The sequence below is a fragment of the Trachemys scripta genome, chromosome 7 (assembly GCF_013100865.1).
Source record: "Trachemys scripta elegans isolate TJP31775 chromosome 7, CAS_Tse_1.0, whole genome shotgun sequence".
In the NCBI taxonomy this organism is placed as follows: domain Eukaryota; kingdom Metazoa; phylum Chordata; order Testudines; family Emydidae; genus Trachemys; species Trachemys scripta.
This window is the reverse complement of record NC_048304.1, coordinates 125716686-125743173: the sequence shown is the minus strand read 5'-3', so window position 1 is coordinate 125743173 and position 26488 is coordinate 125716686. Positions and strand designations below refer to the sequence as shown.

The 26488-nt window shown below is 63.4% G+C and overlaps 4 protein-coding genes across 5 annotated transcripts in view; 2 read left to right on the top strand and 2 right to left on the bottom strand.

Moving 5' to 3' along the window:
- Window positions 1-944, top strand: part of LOXL4 (lysyl oxidase like 4) — a 13396-nt gene extending 12452 nt beyond the window's left edge. The window contains exons 9-10 of the mRNA XM_034776883.1: window positions 206-368; window positions 684-944. Of these exons, the coding sequence (XP_034632774.1) occupies window positions 206-368; window positions 684-931 (411 nt within the window). The 3' untranslated portion in view covers window positions 932-944. The remainder of the gene's footprint in view (window positions 1-205; window positions 369-683) is intronic.
- A 546-nt stretch (window positions 945-1490) lies between these two features.
- Window positions 1491-2944, top strand: LOC117880407 (lysyl oxidase homolog 4-like). The gene is made up of 4 exons (XM_034776563.1): window positions 1491-1674; window positions 1956-2092; window positions 2408-2519; window positions 2825-2944. Exons 1-4 carry the CDS (start codon window positions 1494-1496, stop codon window positions 2893-2895), a joined length of 501 nt encoding a protein of 166 aa, XP_034632454.1. The 5' UTR covers window positions 1491-1493; the 3' UTR covers window positions 2896-2944.
- A 6347-nt stretch (window positions 2945-9291) lies between these two features.
- R3HCC1L (R3H domain and coiled-coil containing 1 like) lies at window positions 9292-26482 on the bottom strand. Of its 2 annotated transcripts, none has more exons than XM_034777334.1 (6): window positions 25518-26482; window positions 16450-16625; window positions 15966-16036; window positions 14976-15071; window positions 14370-14510; window positions 9292-10068 (listed from the first exon to the last, which is right to left on the bottom strand). In XM_034777334.1, exons 1-6 carry the CDS (start codon window positions 25863-25865, stop codon window positions 10013-10015), a joined length of 888 nt encoding a protein of 295 aa, XP_034633225.1. In that variant the 5' UTR covers window positions 25866-26482; the 3' UTR covers window positions 9292-10012. The 2 variants fall into 2 exon arrangements, with proteins under 2 accessions (XP_034633225.1, XP_034633226.1); XM_034777335.1 differs by lacking the exon at window positions 25518-26482 and adding an exon at window positions 19332-19630.
- LOC117880600 (hornerin-like) overlaps window positions 25994-26488 on the bottom strand; it is a 3880-nt gene continuing 3385 nt past the window's right edge. The window contains exon 2 of the mRNA XM_034776882.1: window positions 25994-26046. Within this exon, the coding sequence (XP_034632773.1) occupies window positions 25994-26046 (53 nt within the window). The remainder of the gene's footprint in view (window positions 26047-26488) is intronic.

The following is a 26488-nucleotide window of genomic DNA, read 5'->3' as shown; positions in this document are numbered from 1 at the left end:
GTGGGGGGCCTGGCATCAAGGGAGGGGATGGGGGGCCCTGGCGCCGAGGGGCGGGATGGGGGGGCCTGGCATCAAGGGAGGGGATCGGGGGGCCCTGGCGCCGAGGGGCGGGATCGGGGGGCCCTGGCGCCGAGGGGCGGGATGGGGGGCCTGGCCCTGGGCTCTCGTGTCCCCGCTGAGCGCTGGGGCGTCTCTCTCCCCCCAGGAGACCTGGTACTGGCAGGGCAGCCCAGAGGCGGGCGAGGTGGTGATGAGCGGCGTGCACTGCACGGGCACCGAGCTCAGCATCCAGCAATGCCAGCGCCACGGCCCCGTGCACTGCCCGGCGGGCGGCGGGCGCTTCTCTGCCGGGGTCAGCTGCACCGACAGTGAGTGATGGGCCCCGCCGGTGGGGGTGGGGCAGCAGGGGGAGGAGCCTGTGGGTGGGCGGGGCAGCCGGTGTCACGTCCCCTGGGCGGGGGTAGGATTGGGGATTTCCTCGGCACTCAGCCCCCCCCCCGAGCCGGGCAAGTCCTCGGTCGCACGCGGCTGCCTACGGGGGCGCCGGGCTGGGGGGGGAGCAGATGCCTGTATCTGGGCTGCAGGTTCCGGGCGGTAACGTCCCAGCTCTGCACCTGCCGGGCCGGGGGGACCCTGCCCGGCCCAAGGGAAGCCAGGCCAGCCTGACCCCGCGGCTCCTGCAGCCGCCCCGGACCTGGTGCTGGACGCGCAGGTGGTGCAGGAGACGGGCTACCTGGAGGAGCGGCCGCTCGCCATGCTGTACTGCGCCCACGAGGAGCGCTGCCTCTCGCACTCGGCCGACCACGCCAACTGGCCCGACGGGCACCGGCGCCTGCTGCGCTTCTCCTCCCGGATCCACAACCTGGGCCGAGCCGACTTCCGGCCCCAGACCGGCCGCCACGCCTGGGTCTGGCACCAGTGCCACAGGTGAGCGCCACCCCGCACGGCTGCACGGCCGGGCTCCGGGGCAGTGTGGCCCCCCAGCAGCTGGCCCCGGGCAATGCCAGCTCCCCAGTGCAGCGGCTGCTAGCAGTGCCCGGAGCAAGGGCTGCTGTCCGGGTGCCCTGGGAGCCTCTGGCCTGGCGGACGAGGAGAGGAACCGGAGCCAGGCCCCAGAGCAGGGCCCTGCATGTGCTGCCTGGTCTCCCCACGCCTGGGCCCCACATGGCCCCCGGCTGGCTGCGTGTCCTGGTCCCCAGCTGGCTCTGTGGTGCCGGCTCCGCCCGGCGTAATTGGCAGCGTCTGGGCCAGGACTGTCATTACGGCTTTATTTGGACGCAGAGCTGTAATTCTGCTCCCAGCTGTCGTCCCCCAGCCCCCACCCCCGGCAGCTCCTTCCTCTCCTCCCCCTGCCCTCCCTGCCCAGGGGTCTGGCACTGCCAAGGCTCTGCCCACTGCAGGGACATGGGGGTTGGCCAGGGCACCCTCCAGCCTCCCCCCCTCCCTGCCCAGCTCACCAAGTGGGGGACTCCCTCCCCTGTGCTCCTGGCCCGATGCCTGGAGCAGGTCGGGGGGGGGGCACTGCTCCTTCCCTCCCTGCCCCCTCTCGCCCCTCCAGGCACTACCACAGCATCGAGGTCTTCACCCACTACGACCTGCTGACGCTCAACGGCTCCAGGGTGGCTGAGGGGCACAAGGCCAGCTTCTGCCTCGAGGACACCAACTGCCCCCCAGGTAGGGGCCGGGCTCTGGTAACCCCTCCAGGGCCTCCTCAGAACCAGCACCCCCTGCTGGGACCCCCCCCCCGCCCCCCCCCCCAGGCAGCACCCTGGGCTGCTCCCCACATCACCCCCTCCTGGGACAGGCTGGGAGTTCCCCCCACCGCCAGCCCCCCCACAGAAGAGCTCTCCGGTGCCTGAGGGTGTGTAGGGGGGTGGGAGGCGGGTGCGACTGGGGGAGGGGGCCTGCCCAAGTCATCCTGTCCCCTCACCCCCCCCCTCTCCCCCCCACCCCAGGGCTGCAGCGGCGCTTCGCATGTGCCAACTTTGGGGAGCAGGGCGTGAGTGCGGGGTGCTGGGACACCTACCGGCACGACATCGACTGCCAGTGGGTGGACATCAGCGACGTGGGGCCTGGCAGCTACGTCCTACAGGTAGGAGCTGAGTGCCCGGGGCCAGGGCCCCTCCAGCAGGCATTGCTGCCCTCCCCCGGTCTGTCTCTCCCTCCCCCACCACCCCCCCAGGCCACTCCAGGTGCCACACTCAGGCCTGGCTCTGTCCTGGGGAACCCGCCAGCCTGTGCCAGAGGCCAGAGCCCGTCTCCTGTGCAGTGTCTGGGCCGTGCCTGCGGCTGGGAGGGGCTGGGGAGGGGGCCTGGGGCGCTGGCTGCCCTGGTGTGAGGCTGGGCCCCCGCCCCTCTCCCACCAGCCCGGGCATGACCCAGCTCCCCCCTCTCCTCTCCTCCCCAGGTGGTCGTGAACCCCAAGCACGAGGTGGCAGAGTCTGATTTCTCCAACAACGTCATGAGGTGCCAGTGCAAGTACGACGGGCACCGCATCTGGCTGCACGGCTGCCGCACAGGTAGTGGGCGGGGCCCCGGGGGGTCAGAGCGGGCGGGGCCCTGAGGGGCAGGCGTGGCCCCGGCGGGGCAGGGCGGGCAGAGCAGTGCTCATGCCTGCCCCAGAAACGGGGCCCTGCGCGAGGCAGCAGGAAGGGCAGCCGGCCCAGCCCGGGGCCGAGGAGGGCAATGTACAGCGCTGTGCACACCCCCCTGGGGAGCAACCGTGGGCACCGGGCCTCCAGTGGACAGGCCCTGTGCCCCTCCCCCACTCAGCCAGGCAGGGGGATGCGGGTCCCCCACTCACACGGGTCCCTCCTCTCCCCAGGGGACCAGTACGGCGCCGACGCAGTGCGAGAGCTGGAGCAGCAGCAGCGCCTGGCCACTAACCTCATCTGAAGCACGTGGGGTGGAGCTGAGCCAGGGGAGCCCCCAACCGGGGGCGTTGGGGGGCTGAGTGCTGCCCCCTGCACAGCAGACGCAGGGGGCGGAGGCTGGGGTGGGGTGGGGGGGGTCACACTGTGTCCCTGGGCTTGGGCCTTCCTGCCAGCCCCGGGGCTCCCCCGAGAGCACCCCCACAAAGGCCCCGCGGTGCTGGGGAGGCAGCTTCTCTCCTAGGCCCGTGCTGGGGTGGGCAGGCCAGGGCCCCCCCAGTCCTGGTTGTTGTCCCACTGGTCCCTGCCCCCCCGGGCTGGGGCAGCCGTGACTGCACTCAGGGAGCCTTGGCATTTATTGGGGCTGGAGGGCGAAGGGGCTGGCGCTTACCTAACGCCCGGGGGGAGGGTACCACGACTCACGCTCCAGCAGGAGCCTGCCTCCGCATGCCCATCCCAGGCCGACTACCTCAGCCACCCCAGCTGCCAGCACAGCCCTGTGCCTGTAGGGCCCAGCCCCCTTGTCTCAGGAGCGGCCTCGGGCCTAGCACCACTTGTGCAAGCACTAGCGTGTCGCTAATAAAGGTTTTGTGCAAGTCGAAGGCTGGTGTCTGGCCACAGGGGGGTGTTGGGACGGAGTGGGAATTGTCCATATTTTGTGTGAATAGCGTGTGCGTGCCTCAGTTTCCCCTGGGGGGTGCCTGGTTAACTGGGGGGGGGAGGTTGTTTGCTCTTTGCAGAGACCCAGGGCTACAGGTGGGACTGGGCCCCAGCGGTGTGGGGCCTGGGCACAGCTGAGAAGGGCCCAGCCATTTGGTACCTAGCAACCGCTGCCCCAGGGCTCCCCCTCGGCAGGAAGCCAGCCAGGTTAGATCAGCTGGAGAATAATGGGCCAGGTGCCCAGGAGTTAGACCAAAGGATGGAGGAGGGGGGCTGGAAGCAGGAGTCACGTGGCTGGATTGGGACTCAAAGGGGGGCCAAGAGCTCTGGGTCTGACCCGGCTGGGCCAGGCCGTAACTTCCTGCTCTGGGTGCTACCCAAGGCCTGGCTCCATGTGTGCCAGCCCCACCTAATCCCCTGCGGGCAGCCGCTGGCTGTGTCCCTGCAGGGCAAGGAACCTGGGGGGGCCTGGCTCCCCTTGGGGCGTCTCCCTGCTGGAGCCGCTGAGGGGGGTCATGACCCAGGGGGGCTGTAGGCGCTGAGGGTCCCAGGAGGTGGGGAAGCCCAGGGCCTTACCCCAGTGAGTGGGTGGCCCAGTGAGGCTGACGCACTGAAGGGGGCTCCCAGGGGCCGTGCGAGCACTAGAGCTGGGGAGCCATGACAGGGGTGGGGGTGCAGCAGGCAGCCCTGCCCCCGCTGATACCCCACTGGGGCTTGTGGGGCAGGGGGTAAGGCGAAGTCCAGTGTGTGTGTGTGTGGGGGGGTAGCCGTGCAGCCTGTAGACCCCCCCACACACACACACACACACACACTGGACTTCGCCTTGCCCCCAGCACCCAACCCGTACATGCATGGCCCTGCTCATGCACCCCACCAGCTCCAGGGGGGGCCTACTGGGGGAACAAGGACACAGCCCCAAGAGCCTGGGGAGGTTGGGGGCCTCCACCACAGGGGAGCTGAGCCCCATTTAGCCCCTGTGGGCAACCCTGCCCCTCCACTCCCTGCGGCCCAGTGCAGGGTGCCCTGTGGCCAGGGGCACAGCGACGGCCCTGCACTAGTTACAGCTGCCGTCCGTCAGCGCCTGTAGCCAGAGCGACTCCAGCACTGCAGGGGGTGAGGAGCCAGGGCCGGGGGGCCTAATACCCCCCCGCTATGGGCCCAGTACCCTTCCCACTGCAGGGTGGGACAAACCTAGCTCTCAGCCCAGGAAAGGGGGGTTGGGGTCCTTCGCCCCCACTCAGGGATGTGCCCGAGTCAGCCACAAGCCCTGACGCCGCCCCCCCTCCTCCCCCAGCCTAGGCCATGCAGTGGCCATGCAGTGCGCAGCATCACGACCACCAGCAGCCGGCGCGGGGGCAGCGCCCGCCATGGGACACGGCCCTACAGGGGGCTCTGCAGAATGGCCCAGGCCCTGCAGGAGGCACTGCCAGACTCAGGCATGCCCAGCGCGGTGGATGTCTGCCCAAGCCCTGGGCCGAGGACATAATGCACCTGCTGCACCCCCAGGAGCGTAGGGCAGGGCAGGGCCTGAGGGCACAGCCACTCCCGCCCGCTGTGCCAGTCACGTCAGCACCCCAGCCCGAGGAGCCTGGCAGCGCAGAGATCGCTTGGCGGGTCCCAAAGCTTCCCCGCCCCAGGCTACTCAGGGACTCCAGCCTGCCAGGGCGGGCACTGCTGCCTGGGACTCAGGGGGCCGTTCAGTGGGGCGAGTGGGGCCACAGGCTCTGCGCTGGGGCTGCTGTTCGGAGCCACGGCAGGTCAGGCCAGAAGGGCGTGTGCTGCAGAGCCCAGTCATGAGCACTTGCCCCAGGCTCACCCGCCTCCGGCCCAGAGCTGCTGGTGAGCTGGGCCGAGCGCTGGAGTTAGCAGCTCCCCCGCGGCCAGGACCAGGCTGTTCCAGGGGGCCATTGCCCACCAGGCAATGCGGCCTTCGCAGCGTCACTGCGTCTGGCTGCCGGCCCCAGTCCTGCAGCCGGCTCTGCTCTGGGCTGCCAGACGGACGAGCTGCCTGGGCCCAGGAACGTGCCCGGTTAGTAGCCGTTCCCAGGTGTGGGGATTAGCCCCGGCCATGGGCTCGACAGCGCTCAGCCCTTGCCCTACTCCTGGTCACGCCTCAGCCGTGAGCACCACAGCGTCCTGGGCACGCGGGGCCAGCTGAACTAGGGCAGATAAACTGCCCAGATAGAGCGTCTACGCCCAGCTCCACTACGGGCTACGGCAGCAGAACGTCTATCACTAAACCCCCAAGGTACACCCGAGCTCCGTGCCAGTGTGGCCAGCGGGAGACCTCTCGCCACGCCCGGGGCTGGAGTCGTTAGGCGGGAAGGAGGTGTCTCCCAGGGGCAGCACAGCCCAGAGCCGCTGGAAGCTCTCGGGTGCAGCCTCGCCGAGTGTCTCATGCTGACGTAGGACGGGCCGTGAATCAGTCTTTGGCCAACTCGCCCAGTTTGACGTGCGCACCCGAGAGCTGGGACGGGCTCCCTGCAGCGCTATACGGAGGTAATGCCCCTGCCCTGCTCTGACTGCCACTCCCCAGGGACACAGGAGTCCTGCTGGGAGCCCCTGGTCAGTTGGGCGCATCCGAGTGTGCCCGTGTCTGCTGGCCCGTGTGACGAAGTGGGGGATTTTCTTGTTTTTTCCAATGGTTTGCATGTGGTGGGGGTGGGACTCAGTGTCCCTGGGTGTTACTGGTTTAACGAGGTGAGGGAAGAGGGAGTTTGTTGGTACAGAGGACCGGAGAGGGAACTTGGGACCCCAGCCGATGGCCTGGAGGAGGGACACCCAACCGGTGACCTGGCAACCCGGAGGCCCAACACGGACAAGGGGACGGCTAAGGGCATTGCTATGGGCTGACTGAAGGGAACAGCACTGCCCAGGTTAGCCAGGGCTGTGTGAACTCCCTGCCCCCAGACCAGGAGCTGCCATCCTGCTAGACAGACAGACACAGCTACTGCTAGGGGCACAATGCCCTGGGCAGGGCACGAGCACCCAGCGTGATGGGCTGGGGAAATGGGCCCCATGGACAGGTCACCCGAGAAGCCCAGTCCAGGGCTCCTGGGGGCAATGGGACTGGCCCGTCCCACGCAGGTCCTGTCTCCCAAGGGCAGCGTGAGATGAATAGGGCAGTCACCTTCGGCTCCCCGCCAGGCCGCACCTGCCATCCAGGGACACGCAGCAGCCCAGAGTAGAGGAAGCTGTTTCCGACGAGCAGGAGGGGCCCGGGGCTGCCAGGTGGTTAGAGCTACTGCGAGTGCCAGGAAAAGCAGGTCCCACGGTGCTGGGCAGGAATCCGCCCGCCCGCCCATGTCCCGGAATGCTGCCCACATCACACGCCCCGCAGAGGGGCTGCCGCCTGCCCCTTCCTAGACAGGACACACCCCACTGCCCTGGGCAGGAAGTAAACAAGCTGCCAGCCAACACATTCCTGCCAGGAGAGCTTCCTTGGGACCTGCACCTTCCTGCCACTCACGGCACTGGCCAGGCCCTGCGCGTGGCCAGAGTCCCTGGGGTTCCACCTGGGCTGCCTTCACTGCCCCCTTAGCCCTGCCAGGGCTCACGGGGCAGAAGTGCTCTCCCACGGTGGCAGCATGAGCATTGTGCCCATTGCCTGCAGGCCCCATGCAGTACCTCTTGCCACAGCAGCCCTCACCTCCCCTAGAGCGGGGCCCCGGCTCTCTAGGCACTGCCCATTCCCTGCCCGAGCAGCTGTGTCCAGTGGGAGCAGGAGTTACTGGAGCTGCTCCCCCCATGTCAAACCCAGCTCGGTGGCAGGGCTCTGGGCCGCTCTCCTTCCCTGTGCACACAGCACACACAGCCCCTTGTTTGCGGCTGCTCTGCAGGGGCTGCTAAGTGGCCAAGTGCCCGGAAACCAGCCCGTGACCTTTCCGACAGACAGAGGCGGAAGCGGCGCGTGTGCCCACAGGCCGACGCTCTCACTGCACTAAGTGGTGGCTGCTATTTATGGGACACGGTGGTCACAGGGCACAGCGGCTCCCAGCTGAAGCTGTTCCTTCAGAGGCAGGGCGCCCCGCCCTTCGGCCGCTGGCTACGTTCCCCTGGGAACCCCCGAGTGTGCCCGTGTCTGCTGGCCCGTGTGACGAAGTGGGGGATTTTCTTGTTTTTTCCAATGGTTTGCATGTGGTGGGGGTGGGACTCAGTGTCCCTGGATGTTACTGGTTTAACAAGGTGAGGGAAGAGGGAGTTTGTGGTTACAGAGGACCGGAGAGGGAACTTGGGACCCCAGCCGATGGCCTGGAGGAGGGACACCCCAGCAACCGGTGACCTGGCAACCTGGAGGCCCAGCTCGGGAGTCACAGCTGGTTCTGGGCAGTGGGAGGACAATGGGCTGCGTGACCTGACCAGCCGGTTCCAGTCAGAGGGGGCCAGAGGACAGAAGAGAGGAGAGGAGGCCCAGACGACCCAGTTTATGACCCTGTTTCCCTGGAGAGAAGACAATGGACAGAGGCAGGGCCTGGGGCTGGTGATATCGGATGCCCAGCTGGGAAGCAGGGGGGCTCCGGGCTGGAGAGGTGGAGCAGGCAGAGCCCGCGTGGATGCAGGGGGGACTGGGATGCGCTGTGCTGAGGGAGGCCCTGAGAGTTTCCTGTGCTGGGTTCGAACACTCAAACCCTCCTGTGTTACGCTGGCTGAGAGTCACTCCAGGCTACAGAACAGGGTCGGGGGGGCATTATTCCCTCTGGGAGTGGAGGCCCCGGGGGTCCAGAGCAAGGGGACTCCCCGAGGGGGCCCACGGCAGAGACAGACATGCTAAGGCTCAGAGAGATGCGGCTCCAGGAGGTGGAGGGGCCTGACCCCGAAGGAGAGTGGACCCCCGAGAAGGGCTGTCACACTGAAGAGGTTTCCCCCAGGGACCGAACGGGGCCCAGAGTGGGCCCGACCTGGGAGTCCATGACAGCCTGGCCCAGCCCTCAGAGAGCTGCGAGATGGGACTGGTGTATAGCAAAGCTTCCCAGCAGGCCCCAACTTCCCCAGCGCCGCGTCCCAGGTGGGAGCTCCCGGGGCCGGGCCCTGCGCCCTGCACGGGGCCATTAGAACTGGCTGGGCCTGACTGAAATCCCCTGAAACTGTCCCGTTTCCCAAGGTACCCGGGAGGCATCTCACTCGCCCCACAGCCTGCGGGAGCCGGTGCACGGACCGTGGCCCTTGGGCTCCTTCTCAGAGTGACTCTCTGAGCAGAAAGGGTTTGGGTTTTCTATAAATACGGTGAGGAAAAGCGGCGTGTGGGACCAGGGCTGGAGCAGCAGCCAGGGGCTCAAAGTGCCGAGGGAGGGAGGGGTCCCCAGTGCCTGCCTGTCTCACTTCTCGTTCAGGGTGACAACCCCATGCTGCCCAGGCCCCATCCCAGAGCCAAGCCATGCCGCAGGGCAGGAGTCACGCCCGGGCAGTGCAAGTCTCCAGTGCGCACCTGCCGTGTGCTCTGCAGGCAGAACAATACTCCTGCCTCCCAGCACACGGCATGGGGGCCTCCCACCCTTTCGGCACCAAGCCCTCCCCCCGAGAACCTGACCCCGTGATGCCAGTCTGAGCCCATCACATTGAAGCTGTTCACTCTGAAACCTAATGGTAACACGTTAAAGGCCCATACATTAACCATTTCACTGCTGACCATTTCACCAGGAATACCCTGCTCCTGCGCTTCTGCCACTGTCCCAAACAGCCTCTCCAGGCCCTGAGACGGCAGCTCCCTCTGCACCCTACATCCCTCCATCACTACAGAGATCTGCAGCCCGGAGCCTCTGGGCAGTGTAAAAACCAGGCAATTTAATAGCAAAATAAAGGACAGGGAACCTCCATCGCACATGGCTTCTCACTCACCCGCGCTCGGCACATCCCCAGCCTGCACTGGCTCAGATCGGCACAGCACCGCTCAGCATGGCACACGCAGAGGCCTGCGAAATCCCCTCCCGCTGCCCAGGGCTGTTCGCATGGCCCGGGCTGCTGCAGGGAGCCTTGAAAGCGAGCTGGGCAGCCTGGAGGCCGCGTTTCCAGCAGCGACCGAGCAGCTGCAGCCAGTGCGTCAGGGCATTACCCAACACAAGCGCAGCCCGGCAGTGCCAGGCACAGGGCACAGCCACCAGACTCAGCTGGGCTACCGCTGCCCCAGCCCAGCGCTCCAGAGCACTGACTCCCTGTGCTCCAGCATCTCAAAGGGCAAGAGACAGGTCCGAGGGAGGCCAATGCCCCCTTCCAGGGCGCACACACCAGCGGCAGGGCCTGCCAGCCCACCCCCACTACGAGTCCTAATACAAACAGCTGCTGCGTTTTGTCAGCCGGACCCTCTCCCCCCGCCAGGCTCCAGACGGGCCTCTCCCCTTCCCCCCACTGACAGCCCGGCCAGCCTGTGTGGGTGCAGCTGGCACTGGGCTGCGCTGGCGTCTGAAGCCCACGGCACCACAGTGCCTCCCTGCCAAGTGCCTGCCAGCAGCCCTGGGTGCTCCGGTCTCCTCCGCTGCCACCCTGGCTCAGTCCCGGCCTTCCCAGATGTCCTCCCGCTGCTTGTTCTCCAGGCGCTTTTTCTCTGCAGAGACAAGGGAGGGAGGGAGAGTGAAGCCTGGCTCCAGGCCCCTGGGGACCGAGCAAGGGCCCTCCCCAGCCCCGGCTGTACCAGCCACGCAGTGTCCCGTGCCCCCCAGCAGCCCACCAGGCCGCCTGCTAGACGGGCAGGGCTCTCAGGGCTGAGAGCAGCGGGGCAGAGGGCCGGCAAGGGGGGCCTGGGAACTCCGAGCCCGTCTGACCCACACCTGTGAGCCGGCTCCGGGCCCCACCCCAGGAGTGCTGCTTGGGCTCCACCTAGTGGCACAAGCGGATCCCTGCAGCCCAGGAGAAACACACCTGGTGCCAGAGGCAGGTGGGGAGGGCAGCGAGCTGGGGGCCCTGCCCAGCGCCCCTGGCCCGAGGGGGCCCCTCACTCTGCTATTCTGAGTGGGGGCAGTGGGGTGGACCCACAGGAACAGGCTTTTCCTGCCACTGTGCCTACGCACCCCCCCCCCCCCCCAAGCAGCACCAATACGCCCTGAGTAGGAGTGGCAGGGACTCCTCGCCCCAGAGAGCACTAACTGTGGAAGATTGGACAAATGACCAGGGAGGAGTATAAAAATATTGCTCAGGCATGCAGGAGTGAAATCAGGAAGGCCAAATCACACTTTGAGTTGCAGCTAGCAAGAGATGTTAAGAGTAACAAGAAGGGTTTCTTCAGGTATGTTAGCAAGAAGAAGAAAGTCAAGGTAAGTGTGGGCCCCTTACTGAATGAGGGAGGCAACCTAGTGACCGAGGATGTGGAAAAAGCTAATGTACTCAATGATTTTTTTGCCTCTGTCTTCATGAACAAGGTCAGCTCCCAGACTACTGCACGGAGCAGCACAGCATGGGGAGGAGGTGACCAGCCCTCTGTGGAGAAAGAAGTGGTTTGGGACTATTTAGAAAAAGTGGACGAGCACAAGTCCATGGGGCCGGATGCGCTGCATCCGAGGGTGCTAAAGGAGTTGGCGGATGTGATTGCAGAGCCATTGGCCATCATCTTTGAAAACTCATGGCGATCGGGGGAGGTCCAGGATGACTGGAAAAAGGCTAATGTAGTGCCCATCTTTAACAAAGGGAAGGAGGAGGATCCAGGGAACTACAGGCCAGTCAGCCTCACCTCAATCCCTGGAAAAATCATGGAGCAGGTCCTCAAGGAATCAATTCTGAAGCACTTAGAGGAGAGGAAAGTGATCAGGAACAGTCAGCATGGATGCACCAAGGGGAAGTCGTGCCTGACTAACCTAATTGCCTTCTATGAGGAGATAACTGGCTCTGTAGATGAGGGGAAAGCAGTGGATGTCCTTGACTTTAGCAAAGCTTTTGATACGGTCTCCCACAGTATTCTTGCCAGCAAGTTAAAGAAGTATGGGCTGGATGAATGGACTGTAAGGTGGATAGAAAGCTGGCTAGATCGTCGGGCTCAATGGGTAGTGATCAATGGCTCCATGTCTAGTTGGCAGCCGGTTTCAAGTGGAGTGCCCCAAGGGTTGGTCCTGGGGCCGGTTTTGTTCAATATCTTCATTAATGAACTGGAGGATGATGTGGACTGCACTCTCAGCAAGTTTGCAGATGACACTAAACCGTGAGGAGTGGTAGATACGCTGGAGGGTAGGGATCGGATACAGAGGGACCTAGACAAATTAGAGGATTGGGCCAAAAGAAACCTGATGAGGTTCAACAAGGACAAGTGCAGAGTCCTGCACTTAGGACAGAAGAATCCCATGCACTGCTACAGACTAGGAACTGAGTGACTAGGCAGCAGTTCTGCAGAAAAGGACCTAGGGGTTACAGTGGACGAGAAGCTGGATATGAGTCAGCAGTGTGCCCTTGTTGCCGAGAAAGTTAACGGCATTTTGGGCTGTATAAGTAGGGGCATTGCCAGCAGATCGAGGGATGCGATCGTTCCCCTCTATTTGGCATTGGTGAGGCCTCATCTGGAATACTGTGTCCAGTTTTGGGATCCACACTACAAGAAGGATGTGGAAAAATTGGAGAGAGTCCAGCGGAGGGCAACAAAACTGATTAGGGGGCTGGAGCACATGACTTATGAGGAGAGGCTGAGGGAACTGGGCTTGTTTAGTCTCCAGAAGAGAAGAATGAGGGGGGATTTGATAGCTGCTTTCAACTACCTGAAGGGGGGTTCCAAAGAGGATGGAGCTCGGCTGTTCTCAGTGGTGGCAGAAGACAGAACAAGGAGTAATGGTCTCAAGTTGCAGTAGGGGAGGTTTAGGTTGGATATTAGGAAACACTATTTCACTAGGAGGGTGGTGAAGCACTGGAATGGGTTCCCTAGGGAGGTGGTGGAATCTCCTTCCTTAGAGGTTTTTAAGGTCAGGCTTGGCAAAGCCCTGGCTGGGATGATTTAGTTGGGAATTGGTCCTGCTTTGAGCAGGGGGTTGGACTAGATGACCTCCTGAGGTCCCTTCCAACCCTGATATTCTATGATTCTAACACCACCCCACAGATGGGCAGGGGGCCGGGGCAGGGCGCGAGGGCCTGCATGGGGAGGCAGGTGCACGTGGGCAGAGAGCTCTCTTGGCAGGCAGACAGGGAAGGGTTAATCTCCTGGCTCGTGACACACTCTGGACATTCACCGTGACCGCGTTACACTCGGTCTGGTTTCCTGGCCCGCCCAGCTCACTCCATCACTAGTTATCTGGCCGTTGCAGCCGGCAGGCCGTGAGCCAGCTGCCATGGGGGCCGGGCACACTGACAGCCTGCAGCAGACTCTGCCCAGCGGCCCCGCCGAGAGCCAGGTGCTGCCCAGGCGCGGCTGTAGTGGGGTTGCAAACCGTGGAATCGAAGGCAGGTCCTGGTGTGGAACCCGCTCCCCCTTCCCAGAGCTGCCTGCCACCCCCAGGCAGAGCCCCCCCCCCTCTTCAACCACCACCAGCAACAAAGGGCTGGGCTGGGCAGGGCCCGGTGGGCACTGCGGGGCCCGGGCCCCACCATCGTTCCGGAGCTAGCCAAGGCAGCCAATGAGATCTGCAGCTGGCACTAAAGGGGGGCAGGGCTGCAAGCGCCAGCAAGTGGCAGGTGAGGGCACCATGGCACAGGGACCCCTCCTCAGAGCTAGGGGAACGCCTGGGGCAGGACAAGGGAGAAGCTGGCACGGCACAATGCCCTGGGGCGACCCCACCCAGCGCACGTACCCAGGGACAGACAGGGCAGGGCTGAAAGGAGCCAGGCTGGGCAGTGCTGACTTGGGAGGTGGGCGGGTGGAGCGGGCTAAGCCAGGGCGGGGGCAGGAGTGTGCAGCCCCGGGTGGGCAGGGCCAGGAGCCACCGGACAATCTGGGGGAGCCGCCAGCCCCAGGGACTCCTCAAACGCAAGCGTGGGGCCTGCTGAGGTTACACGAGGCAGGATCCAGGAGTCTGTTCCTGGCCCCATCGTGCTCTGGTCTGCGAGGCAGTAAAGCGTGGCCCCCGGCAGGGCTAGGAGCCAGGCCCCGCGGACTCCACCGGCAGCACAGCACGGCCCCCGGCGGGGCTAGCCCGGGGCTAGGAGCCAGGCAGCTTGGCCAATGAGTTGGGGGATTGGCTTCCCCACCAACCCCGCGTCCCAGTGTGGGAAGGGAAGGCGCGCTCGGACCGGCCACGTGGGCAGCATTTGCCCAGAGTCTGGCACACATCCTGGCAGCACCGAGCTGAGGTGGGCATGGAGCTGCGGCGCAGGGGCTGGTGGTGGGGGCTCCGCTGCTCACTGCCTGCCCAACTCCCAGAGCGGGCAAGGGCCAGGGCGTAGCACAAACGGCCATCTAACCAACACAGCCCGGCACCACCGTGCCACAGCCTTTCACCAGCCGCACCGCCTGCACTTACCCACCCACAGAGCTGCAGGCACCTCTGGGTGGGCTGTGGCCAATGCCTAACCGCCCACACAAACAGCAGGGGGATTTACTTTCCAAAGAGGGAATTTGGCCAGAATGCCAGGGATAGTGCCCGAATAGGGGGCAAGGCCCCAGGGGTCAGAGCCCATCCACGGCTCCTGTCCAGCAGCAGAGCACCCCCTAGTGAAGAGCACTGAACACCAGCATTGTTTCCTGCAGTTCCCCGGTTCTCCGAGTGTGGCTGCAGCTGGAGCCGGCCCACCTGCCGGCTCTCTCTGAGTGGAGAGCGAGGCCTGGGCAAGGCTCCCCCCGAACAGCAGCAGCAGCAGCGAGTGGGCAGCATGGAGCAGACAGCTGAGAAACCCCTGCATGCCCCCCACTGCCCCGACATGCCGCCCCCAGCGCCTGCAAGCCGAGCAGCCCCGGGTGCAGGGATGGAGGGGCAGATCCAGCAGCGGCTGGGAGCCAACCTCGGGCCTCCTGCAGCTTCTTGCGCTCGGCCTCGCGCTCGGCTCGGCTCTGGTTGCTCCGCACTCCGAGGGCTCCGATCACCAGCCTCCGGGCCAGGGCCGCAGACGTCTCTGGCCGCTCCTTCGCCGGCTGCAGGAGGTCTGGAGAGAGGGGACAGCCGTCAGTGTACAATTCACCCCAGGGACTGCAGCATGGAGCTAGCGGGGACGCCACCGCCCCAGGCCTGGCCCTGTGCACTGGGCTGCCCCGGGGCCGGATAAGCCCTGGCCCTGCTCCCTGTCCTGTGCCACCCCCAGGGGGCACCTCCCTGCAGCTGCCCTCCCCATGCCAGGCCTGGAGCAAGCAGGATCGTGTGGACCCTAAACAGACGCTGGCATGCAGGGCCAGTCCCACACGCCCTGACCCCGCAGGGCACTGAGCACAGCCTGCGGGAGGGGCAGCGAGTGCCCGTGGCCCAGTCGAGCCGCGTCTGGGCCTCCCTCACCCGCCGGCACTGCCCGGCCCCAGGCAGCATTCCCACGGGCTGACTCCGCTCCCGGAGCCCAGCGGCTGGGATGGGTGGTCGCCCCCCAAGGGCACAGCGGTGGCCATGGCTCCACACTCACCAGCACAAGCCCTGGCTTTGGCCTTGGCCGCTCTCGTGCCCTGCGCCAGGGGCCGCGTCTTCACCATCACATGCCTGCTGCTCAGGGCATCGCGCGCTGCGGGAAGAGGGCGGAGGCCAGAGTCAGGGAGCTACACCGAGAGCCGGGGAGCCTGCCAGCCAAGCCTTGAGAACAGGCCCCCCGGCTCAGCAGTGCCGTGCCCAGCCTGCCCTCGTGGTAAGGGAAAAGCAGCTGCTCCTGGGCACCGGCTGCTGGTGGTGCAGAGCACGCCGGGCAACGTGCCCATTTCTGTGCCATGGCCGAGCAGCCCATGCCCACCCGGAGACCGGTGCCCTGGAGCTAGCAGCCCGCAGTCATTACCACCCGGCCTCCCCACCCCTCACAGGCAACAGCAGAGCGATGGAACCAAACCCCGGCTCTGCCATGCAGGGGGAGGGCACACCCAAGAACACCCCAGCGGGCACAGCTGGCGGGCAAAGCAGCCGGCTTCGCCCACAGTGGGCAGGGGATACGGCGCTGGACGAGTAACAGCATCGCTTGGCTGTCTTCCAGTCACTGATCCACAGTCCTGCCCGCCCCAGCGGGAGCCCAGGCAGGTCAGCCACCCCCGTGGCCAGCACACGGAGCCCAGCGGCCAGCACCCCAGGGGCATCACCCCACAGGACAGATACTGCCGCCATGTCACCAGGCTGTTCCTTCAGCAGAGACTCCAGCCTGGGCACCAGCAATGGGCAGGACCTTACTCAGGGCCCCACAGCTGCACCCGCCCCCGGGCACTGCCCCCTACAGCCCCACAGCTGCACCCGCCTCCGGGCACTGCCATGGCCAGCGCTGCCCCCTACAGCCCCACAGCTGCACCCGCCCCCGGGCACTGCCATGGCCAGCGCTGCCCCCCACAGCCCCACAGCTGCACCCGCCCCCGGGCATTGCCACGGCCAGCACTCCCTGCAGAAATCCTGCCGCTGTGCCCAGCGCTGGAGATGCACATACCTGCGATGGGACTGGAGAAGATGCCCAGTGCGTGCGTGTCGTCCACCCATTTGATGTCAAAGCCTTTCTTCCTGCCAGGGACAGCAAGCAGCTGAGATCTGAGGCATCGATGACATCAGCACAGTGGGGGCGAGGGACAGGGGGGCAGGGGCCGCCGAGGGGGGCCCGAGGGGACTGGCCCTGGGGAGGGGCTGGACAAGGCCGGAGCGGTTTCCGCAGCGCCATTTCGGACGTGAGGCCAAAGGGGGGGGGGGGGGGGGAAACAGGCAGAGCCCAGAGGCTCAGCAGGCAGGAACTGGCTGGGGAAGGCCTCGATCTGGAGCCCCGTGGCCATCTCGGGGGCGTGTGAATCTGGCAAAGGAGCTGGCAGAGCTGGGAGCTGCCGGGGGGAGGTCCTGGCCTCTGGGGCAGCGCAAAGGCCTGAGCTCTGGAGAGTGACCGTGCAGGCTGGGCAGGGGTCTCTGCCCAGGCCGGGGGGACTCACTGGTAGCTGCAGAAGACGCGCAGCAGGTCGGCGGTGCCGAAGTCCTGCGGGAAGTCGTAGATCTCGATGACATGGGGCAGCTCCGAGTGGCTGAGGTCCAGCTCAGCGGGCTGCCAGCCGCAGTAGTCAAAGCGGGGCTCCTGCAGGCTGCTCCTGGGCTTCTCACCGCCCGACAGCTGGGGGGACACACAGGGCTGTGAGCTACGCCCCGGTGCCCAGGATGGGACCCCCCCGCCCTACCCAACAGCCCTGCTCAGAGGGACAGCTCGCGGGCACCTGCCCCATCGCGCAGCCTGGCTGGCTGCAGTCTCTGTGCGGAGCGAGCGAGCAGGCTGATTAATGGGGCGAGTCCCCGGGCCCGTGCGCCGGCCATCAGCCCGGGAGATGGATTAACGGCCCTGGGGACGCGGGGAGCTATCGATCGGGCCTCCGCGCTGCGCCTGGGCCTCTCCTGTTACTAACCTCCCTTGGCTTTGCTGTGCCACTGGGGTCCAGAGCCGGAGGCAGGACACAGCCACGGCTGGTGCACTGGCTGCTGGCTCCCTGGGAACCCTTCACATGCCTGTCATGCTCACTGCCAGGGCACGCTGCCCCACACAGCACCTGGCACACATGGCACCTCCCCAAAACAAAGCCAGCAGCCACACGTCCAGCTCAATCCCAGTGCCACGGACGGACCTCTCCCGGCCTGCACCAGGCAGGCAAAGGGCCATGCTGGGCAGCACAAGCTGCCGCACGGGCACTGGAGATGGCAAGGTCCCAGCGACTCTCCAAGGGATCTGGGCCAAGGGCCGGACACACTAGCCAGCCCCTGACATGGCGCTCACAGGCAGGGCCTGGGCGCCTGTGGCTGGAGCCAGAGCAGCATCTGCAGTGTGGAGTTGCCCCGCTGGGGCTGACTGAGAGGATGGATTCAGAGCTAGGGACTGCTCACCGCTTGGGTGGGAAAGCCAGGCTGCCCCAGCCCACATTACGGGGGTCCCCCTCAAGTGGGTCCCATGCCAGCCTGCGCCTCTGCCCCAGAGACAGCAAACGGACCTGGGTCGCAAGCCTATCACCCAGTCCGGGCTCTGCCCTGGCCACCCCCAGTTCTCTGGAGCAAGGCACGTTCCCACCCAGCAGCCGGTGTGTCTGCTGGGCACGGTGACATCGACGGCACTTATCTTCAGAGCCTCCTGGGACCCCGCAGAGAGACGGGCTGGTACTGAGTCCTAGCAGCAGCTCACGCGTCCCCAGCGTGCGGGCACAGCGGCTCCCAGCCCCTCAGACGTAACCGCAACGCGCTGCACGGGGGATCCTGTCCCACCCTGAACCAGCCCCCCTGGGGCGTCGCCGGGCACTGCAGGACAGGCCCAGGGACACACAGCGCTGTCACAGCCACGCGTGGAGAGCCAGCGATCTGTCTCGCGCTCTCCCCGCCGCGCTATGCCCACCAGGGGAACCCTGGGTCCAGCCCAGCCCCGGGGGATCTAAGGGGGGCAAAGCACATTTCCAGCACAGGATGCAGCCCGGAAGCTCTAGAGCAGGGCCCAGGTGCCAGGCTGCCTGGAGCTCCGTTTTACATCCCATCCAAACACACAGCAGCGAGCACCTTCGACAGGCCCAGAGGACAGAGGAAAGCAGCCCACGCAGCACAGCACCCCGGATATGATAGAAACCACTTTGAGCCAGGGGGTGCAGCAGCCCCCCCAGTTCCAGCCCCTGTGCCCAGCCCCAGTCCCCAAGCAGCCATAACAGGATGCAGCGGGGCTGTAAGTCCCAGGCAACCCGGTCAATATGCAGTGTTCATTGGCACCCTTTGCCGGTAAGGAGGGTGTGAGGCAGGCGAGGGGACAGCAAAGAGGCTGGGTGCCGGTGGAAAGGACGGCTGAGTTCTGAAGCACATGGGACACACTCCGGCTATCGGCGAGCGTGCCGGCAGCACCGCTGGGCCGGGCCAGCCCTGCTTTCACTAGGAGCGCTCTCAGGGCGCACATCCAACAGGCTGAGAGCCCTCTGCTGCCACTGGCTTCAGTGGGAATTGTGCTGCACAGCTCAGGCAGGATCGGGCCCTGCGGAGACGCTCCAGGAAGCAGAGCACTCAGGTAACTCCGATGATCAGACACCATGGAGTGCAAACTGCTCAGCCCGCGCCATCCCTGACCTTCACGAACCACTGAGCGCAGGAGAGGGGAAGAGGGATTAGAGAGCCGGGCTGCCAAGCGGCTGCTTCCAGGCCTAACGGCACAGGTCAGGCCAGCACTCTGCGAGCTCCCCAGCCTGCCAGCTGCAGCCCCTCTGCCTCCAGGGCTGAACCCACCCACTTGCTCCTGGCAATGCCTGCTGGGAATGCTGGAGGCCTGCCCCACTGCAAGGGCTCCCTGCCCTGCTCCTTGGGCGGCCGCTCAGTCAGTGCTGGAGTCCTGGCTCACCAGCGAGTGCAGCCAGCGACACGGCACCAAGAGAGCAGGCTAGAGCCAGCGCTGCCAATCCCCGACCCGGGGCAGCGCTCAGTCCCCGTCCGTCACCACATGGCGGGGCTCAGGGACACCAGCTGCTGGGCAAACCCGGCAGGTGAGTGCTCCCAGGGACACGGGTGAGGCTGCCCCGAGGCTGACTCCAGCCCCACACCCCCAGGGCGCTGCATCATTCCCCAGGGCGGCCTGCTCTCCAGCGCGTTCCCACGGCGGGGGCTGACAGAACTCCCAGGAGAGCCAGAAAGTGGTGGACAAAACATCGAGGGGCGGGGCTATTCCACCCCCACCCCCATTTTGGGGTCCTCCGACAGAGCGCTGGGGGGAAGGCTGGCTACTGCGATGCAGGCTGACAAAGAACGGGAAGGAGCGCACTCCTCCATCGGGGCTGTCACCCCCACCCTCTCCTGGGACCCCACTGGGCCTCACAGGGGTCCTGACCAGCCTGGGCCAAGACAGGGACCCAGATGACATCACCAGCTCCCCTGGCTCCAGCTGTATCCCGACCATCGGCTGGGTCAGCCTCCGCTCCCGGGTCCTTTCCTTCCCTCGCTCTCTTTCCCGCTGTCTAACGATTGCCTGGCTGAGCCAGCCAAGCCGCAGCCTGTATTTTACAGCACTGCTCAGAAAGGCAGCTCCAGGCAATGCCCAGGACACGCGGCGCTGGGACAAGTTCGCCAGTCTCAGAGGGGCTGATAAGATCGTGTGCTGGGCCTGCGTTTTTAGCACTGAGATTGCAAGTGAAGGTCAAGACCAGAGACAGAAGCTGCATTTTTCTCTCTTTGCAGTTCTTTTCTTCCCCTCTTGTGGTGTCTGTCAGGAAACAGGATCAGACTAACAGCAGCACCAGCTCCAGCCCAGCTCAACTCCCTCCTTCCCCAAGGACAGCTGGACGTTAGGAAAATCTTCCTGTCGGGGTGGTTAAGCACTGGAACAAATTGCCCAGGTTTTTAAGAGCAGTCAGACACACACCTGTCAGGGAAGGGCTACATCAGGGCTTCTCAAACGTCACTGCACTGCGACCTCCTTCTGACAACAAAAATTACTACACGCGCCCAGGAGCCGGAGTCCGCCCCAGTCCCACCGCCCCGGCTGGGGGGCCAAAGCGTGAGCCTCCCCACCCTGTAACACCGGTAACCTGAGCCCCACACACAGCACCAAGCCCCAGCAAGTCTAAGCCAGCCATGGAGACCCCACTAAAATGGGGTCCCGACCCACCGTTTGAGAGCCGCTGGTCTAGGTAATACCGAGTCCTGCCTCAGGGCAGGGGGCTGGACTAGCCGACCCAGTGAGCCCCACACGTCTGTGATTCCCATCTAGGAGCCTGTCAGACAAGGGGATTTCCTTCCACAGACTCTCGGCAGCTACTGGGGGAGGGAACAAGGGACGCTTCATCCTCAACACTTCAAATGTGCCAATGTTTTTCTCTCTTTTCTGTACTAGTAACAAAAGGTTAAAAGGCTGCTGAAGGGTGTGCGGGCCATGGCACTAGGCAGGCTGTATCTGTAACAACAGGCTGCTGAAGGGTGTGCGGGCCATGGCGCTAGGCAGGCTGTATCTGTAACAACAGGCTGCCGAAGGGTGTTCTGGCCATGGCGCTAGGATGGCTGAGAACTTGGGATACCAAACCTCGAACCTGATTTAAAGCTGTTTAACGTTGGCCAGTAGTGCGCTCACGGTAACACCTTTGACCCTCTGGGCCCATAGATCCCAGCTAAATTAATACTGCAAGCAGTTAAGCAGGACCTGCCATGCAGCCCACAGCAAGCCTCAACTCAAGCCAAGGAGGAGCTGAGAAAGAGGAGGGCTCCCAAGATGCCATGTTCAGCCAGGCCATGGTGCATGCTGGGATCTGTAGTCTCCACAGGCCACACCTCCATGTTAGGCGCTCAGGCTGCTCCTTTTTCCACCTATCAGAGCGGGGCGCTCGGGCTCCTGCACTAGAGAGCTTGGCTATCCGAATCCCAAGCAGCCCCTGCTAAATCTGGACGTGTACACTCTGCTAACAACCCCTCCAGCTCCGGGCCACCTCCGCTCCAGGGGCTGCAAGCGACATGGCAGCAGGCGTTGCTTTTCCCACCTTTCTCCGGTTACAAATATCAAAATGCACCAGGCCTGTCAAGTTAGCGCTGTGCAGCGAAGCCCCCCCGGCCAGGAAGCACAAGGGGTACGGGTAAGCGGCCTAGCTTTGCTCCCAGCTCCCAGCAGCACAGCCGCCCGGTTCTCGTAAGACACGCCGGCAGGTGAGGCTGCACACGCCGGCAGGTGAGGCTGCAGGAAGAATGCCCCGCAGGGTGAGAGCATGGAAGTAAAGAGGGTATCCCTGAGGCAAACACGGTGGCACTGCCTGGCTGTGAGAACTTACGGTACACGTGCCACTGTAATGCCGCATTAACGGCGCCTTTTGCCTTTAACGTAGAGCCCATTCCGCAGTGGTGGCTAAAGTCCGATCACTGTCTGGGTTCAACGGACGATGTCCCGACAGCTGGGAGGGAGGGGGATGCAGGAATCAGTCTGTCACGGCTCAGTGCTCTCTAAAGGGTTACCCTAGCTGTAGCACGTTAGGGGCACCCGTAGCAGCTCGCTTACTCTCCCGACCACTCGCCAAGACACCAGCCAACTGGGGGGAAGATCCGGTCCCACGGGCAATAGCGGCACTTTCAAGAGCACTGAAATCGGGGGAGAGCCAAAAACCTGCCCATCTCCATCTCCCCCGACCCCTACTCCACCCCAAATACTCACTTGGTCCAGGTTCTGCTTCTCAGCACCTACCCCTGCCCCGGTGTTCCCAGCGCTCAAACCTCCCATCCCCAAGCCTCCAGGCCCCGCAGCAATCCCTCAACACTTCCTCTTTTCCAAACACAACTGCTGTGGCAGCAAAAGCTCCCCTTGCACTATGAAGCCACTTGCACTCCCGCATCACGCCCTTGTGCTCTCAGATTCACCCAGGGACCACTCCGATCATCCAGCCCGCCCTCCTGCAGGGCACAGCTCAGAGACCCTCGCCCAGGATTCCTGCCTCCAGCCCAGAGCTCTGGGGCCAGCTCGAGCAGAGCTTTAGAAAGAGACGCCCAGTCTCCAAGGGATGGAGACTCCACCAGTGCCAGGTGAGCTGTTCCAATGGGTACCGACCCCCACAGTGAAACATTTCTAGCGTGACTCGTCTGGCTTCAGTGTCCAACCATGGGCTCTCATTCTGCCTTTTCCTGCCAGCTCAAAGCCTCTCTTTCCATGGAGAGCACCGTAATTCGCGTTCTCTGGGGCTTTCTGCAGTGCACACCGTTTGCTTAGGACGAAGAACGCTTTGTTAACTAACACTAGCTCCGTCACTCCACAGACCCCGCAGCCTCTCCGCACATACTGCTGGCTTTCTGCAGCTTGGAGTTTAAGAACAAAGGGCTCAGAAACAGGGGGCACTTCCCAGCAAGTGGAGGTTCTTGGCGATGTGAGGTCCCTGTCTGTATTGCACACGTGGGATTTGCATGCACACCGGGCACCTGAGTCCGGATGTTCCGTTGGCCTGCACACGCACCGTAGCTCTTTGCATGCTCCGAACCAAAGGGGTGGGCAGGTTCAGTACTCTCCAGTTTCCCATTCTTACCGCAGTTCAAGCGATCTGCAGCAGAGGGGAGGGTGGGCGGGGAGTGGAATATAGACAGGGACCCCACATCTCAAAGAACTTCCAGTTACTGGTAAATAACCTCCTCTTCTTCTTCGACTGCTAGTCCCTAGGTGTATTCCACACTTGGGAGATTCACAAACAGCAGTCAGACTGGCTGGGGCCAGGATGCCGACCCGAGTGAGTACGGCTGTTCCCACAGCTGATGGCTGCACCAGAGAGCAATGTCTCACAAAGGTCTACAAAGAACTCCAAGTAGCTGCCCTCCATCTCGAGAAGGGGTACGGCTCTCAGCAACGCAACTGAAGTGACTTGCCCTCTAGCGGAAGGAGCCCTCACCTCTCTGGAGGGGGACTATGGGCTAGTTGGTAACAACGGGTAACCCAAGCGGAAATCCATTTTGAAAGTCTCTGCTCCGATAGAGCTTGACCCCTTGATTGCTCTGCCATGGAAACAAAGAGTTTAGGTGTCTTTCTAATGTCCTTGTTCTTCGCAGATAAAAGGCCAAAGCCCTTGGATGGATGTCCAGAGAACGTAGCCCTCTCTCTTCGTCTTAGGCATGCGGCTTTGAAAAAAATACTGGTAAGTGGATTTCCTGACTCCTAGGAAACTCGGTAAGTCCTTTAGGAGTGAGCCCATGGTAGGGAGGTCACAAGACCTTTTCTTTGTGGAAGGCAGCGTACGGTAGGTCCACCTGAGCGCTCCCAGCTCACTGACTCCTCCGGCCGACGTGAAGGCTATTAGAAAGGCCAGGTTCATGGACAGAAGGGCCACAGGGCACATGGTGAGGGGCTCAAAGGAGGGGTTTAGTGAGTGCCCACAGAACTAAACTGAGGTCCCACTGCGGTGCGAACTTCACCAATGGTGGGAAGGATCTGAGGGTCCCCTTCGGAAATCTAGTTGTGACAAGCATACCGTTATCCACCCAAGGACGGAAAGCGCCGATCGCTGCTAAACTGAGAGACTCGCAGAGAACCCAGCACAAGAGCCAGAGACTTACAAGTAAGCAGATACTCTAAGATAGCAGGGATCCCTGAGGATTCTGGAGATAACTTGCGTTGGTGGGCCCAAGAGGAGAAACGCTTCCATTTTGCTGAGTGACTGCTCCCCATAGAGTCCTTTCTGCTTTGGCTGAGGATGGACGGCACCCTCTCAGAACATGAGCCCTCTATTTCCGATGCCCATCCAAGTACCAGACTGGGGTGCTGGAACATGCCCTGGTGTTCTGTTAGAAGCTCCAGCAATGTGGGGATGTTCATGGATGGGTGAACTGACAGCTTCAGAAATCCGCAAACCAGAACCGGCTTGGAGAAACCCCCGAGTCACTGCAAACGCCACCCAGCCGCTCTCAGGGACGTCCCAGCCCAGGGCATTGTGGGATGCCGTCCTGGGACCAAGAAGGACCAAGAGAGGAACGTTTGCAGAAAAGGTTGAACCCCCATTGCTCTGCTGACTGCCCCCAGTGGCGACATGAACAGTGGCGTACGTAGCAAAGCCGTGGGACTTGCTCTGATGACAAACCAAGGGGCCAATGGGGTTATGGCAAGACCAGTGACTAAGAGCAGAGCGTAAGGAAGCAAGGATGACAGCTGCACATGCTTGTGAACCTCCCTCACCAGTGCGGGCCACTGGGTGGCTGAACAGCCACCCAGTGGCACGTGAGTTCCACTGACCCCAGACGTATAGCTTGCATCCCCGTTCCCATCCCCCTGAATTTAGCCCACATCTTCGGGAGGAGTCACAAGTGCCTCCGTCAGGGCTGGGGCTGGCCTGCCAGGCGCTGCAGTTCTGAGAGGGGTTTTACTTCTGCACAGATACGCACATGAATTAAACTGTGTTAAATCTGAACCTGCTTCCTGCAGACGCTCTCTGCGGAGCTGTAACAGCTGAAGTTATCCCACGGTTTGGAGGGTTTATTAGCTAACCCCTTGGTAATGAAGCTGTTTAGTTAATTTCAGCTCTTCATAGACACTAGAATGAGCCTGCCGTCAGACGGTGCTGGCGAACCAGGGTGGACATTCATTTGAACAAGATTAGGACTGTTTGTTACTTTAGGGACATTAATGTCATTCTGCAGATTACCGGTTTCAAACTATCGCTTTAAAATGTAATAATGGATTTCCAGCTTCACAGCGAAAGCTGAACTTTCCTCCTCAGCCAACAGGAAAACTGCTTCCTAGTGCTAAACAGCTCATTGTAGTAAATTTAGCCCCGTGCTTACAGGAAGATATGGTAATGAACCACAACTGATTAAGAAGCTGTCATTTCCCTGAAACTTCACATTGCCCGTTCAATGGGAAGCCATATGTCTCAGCCTATTTCTTTATTACAAGTCTGTTTCACGAGGGCGCAGTTGCAGCATATGACATTCACGCACCTTTTCGTGGCACGCTTTAAGTACTATAAATGAAACACATTTCCCTCGCTTTCCCCCACACTCAGGATCACCCAGGGACGGCCAGTCGGGCCCGTCTCCCAGTGACGAGGCCCAGACACTGCAGAGGCAAGTGGGGCGACCACAACAGAACCCAGCCACCGGAAGTTTCTCTCCAGCCTCTGGCTCTGGCCCTGCATCAGACAGGTTTGGGCCCTTCTATTTCCCCTGTATCTCTGGGTGTTCTCCTCAGCCATGAAAACATTGAACCTTTCCCAATCCCCCAGCCACTCGTGCCGGCAGTGACAGCCAGCGGCCGCGCATTCCACAGGCTAGCTATGCCCTGCCTAACCAAGCGCTGATCGATCGGGGTGACACGTATCTGTCGTTCAGTTTCACCACCACGCACTAGGACGTGGCCACCTGGGTACAAGGGGCTGCAGGGAACAGGGCTCACAGCATGGTCTATGGTATCACTTGAGAACTGGGGCCCGGGCTGAGGTACAGACCGTTCCTGCAGCAACGCGTCCCACTGCACAGCCTGTCTGACTGGGCCCAGCAGGAGCTGCGCCCCGCCCCGTACAGCCAAGCACTAGGAGGGAGGGCAGCCGAGGGAACATACCTCTTGCAGCAGGCGTTGGTCCAGGCAGTCTCCGTCGGCATTGAAGAGTGAGTCCCAGCTCTCCTCTGCCGCAGCACTGCTGTCACTCTGGGCTCCGTCACTTGGCTGCTCAGGTGCTTCTGTGCTGCCATCCCAGCAGGACGTGCTGCCTTCGGTCACACCACCGTCCTCTTCCCCTTCCGTCCCCGGCTCTCCATCCGCTCGCAAGCCATGCGATGGCCTCGCCACCCCGCCTGCACAGGCCACCTCCTCGGCCCAGCTCCCAGCCGAGCGGCTGCCTGGGATCTCCAGAGACCGGCTGCACTCACTGCTCCCATGAGCTCCCAGTGCACCAGAGCTGCAGGGCATCTCTGCCCCACACTGCGCTGCGCTGCCTCTGGCCTCGTCCACATGCTCCAGCGGGGCCCTGGTGCCAGAGTCTGTCCTATTGGATGTGCTATGCACTCTCGCCCCGGCATGCTCAGGCAGGCCTCCCTCTAGAGCAGCAGCAGCGCTCCCCCTCTCGCTGTCAGACACGCTGCCTGCCCTCCTGCACGGCGGATCTGCGGCGCCCTCCGCTGCAAGCTCGCATGTGCTTCCTGCGCTCTCCCGGCTCGGATCTGCGGCGCCCTCCCCTCTGAGCTGGCACGCGCTTCCTGCACTCTTCCTGCTTGGAGCTGCCCTCTCACATGGCTGATCTGCAGCACCCTCCTCTTGAAGCTTGCACGTGCTTCCTGCTCTCTCCCCTCTCGGATCTGTGGCACTCTCCCCTCTGAGCTCGCACACGCCTCCTACACTCTCCCCGCTCGGATCTGCGGCGCCCTCCCCTCTGAGCTCACACGTGCTTCCTGCGCTCTCCCGGCTCGGATCTGCGGCACCCTCCCCTCTGAGCTCACACGTGCTTCCTGCGCTCTCCCGGCTCGGATCTGCGGCACCCTCCCCACTGAGCTCGCACGCGCTTCCTGCGCTCTCCCGGCTCGGATCTGCGGCAC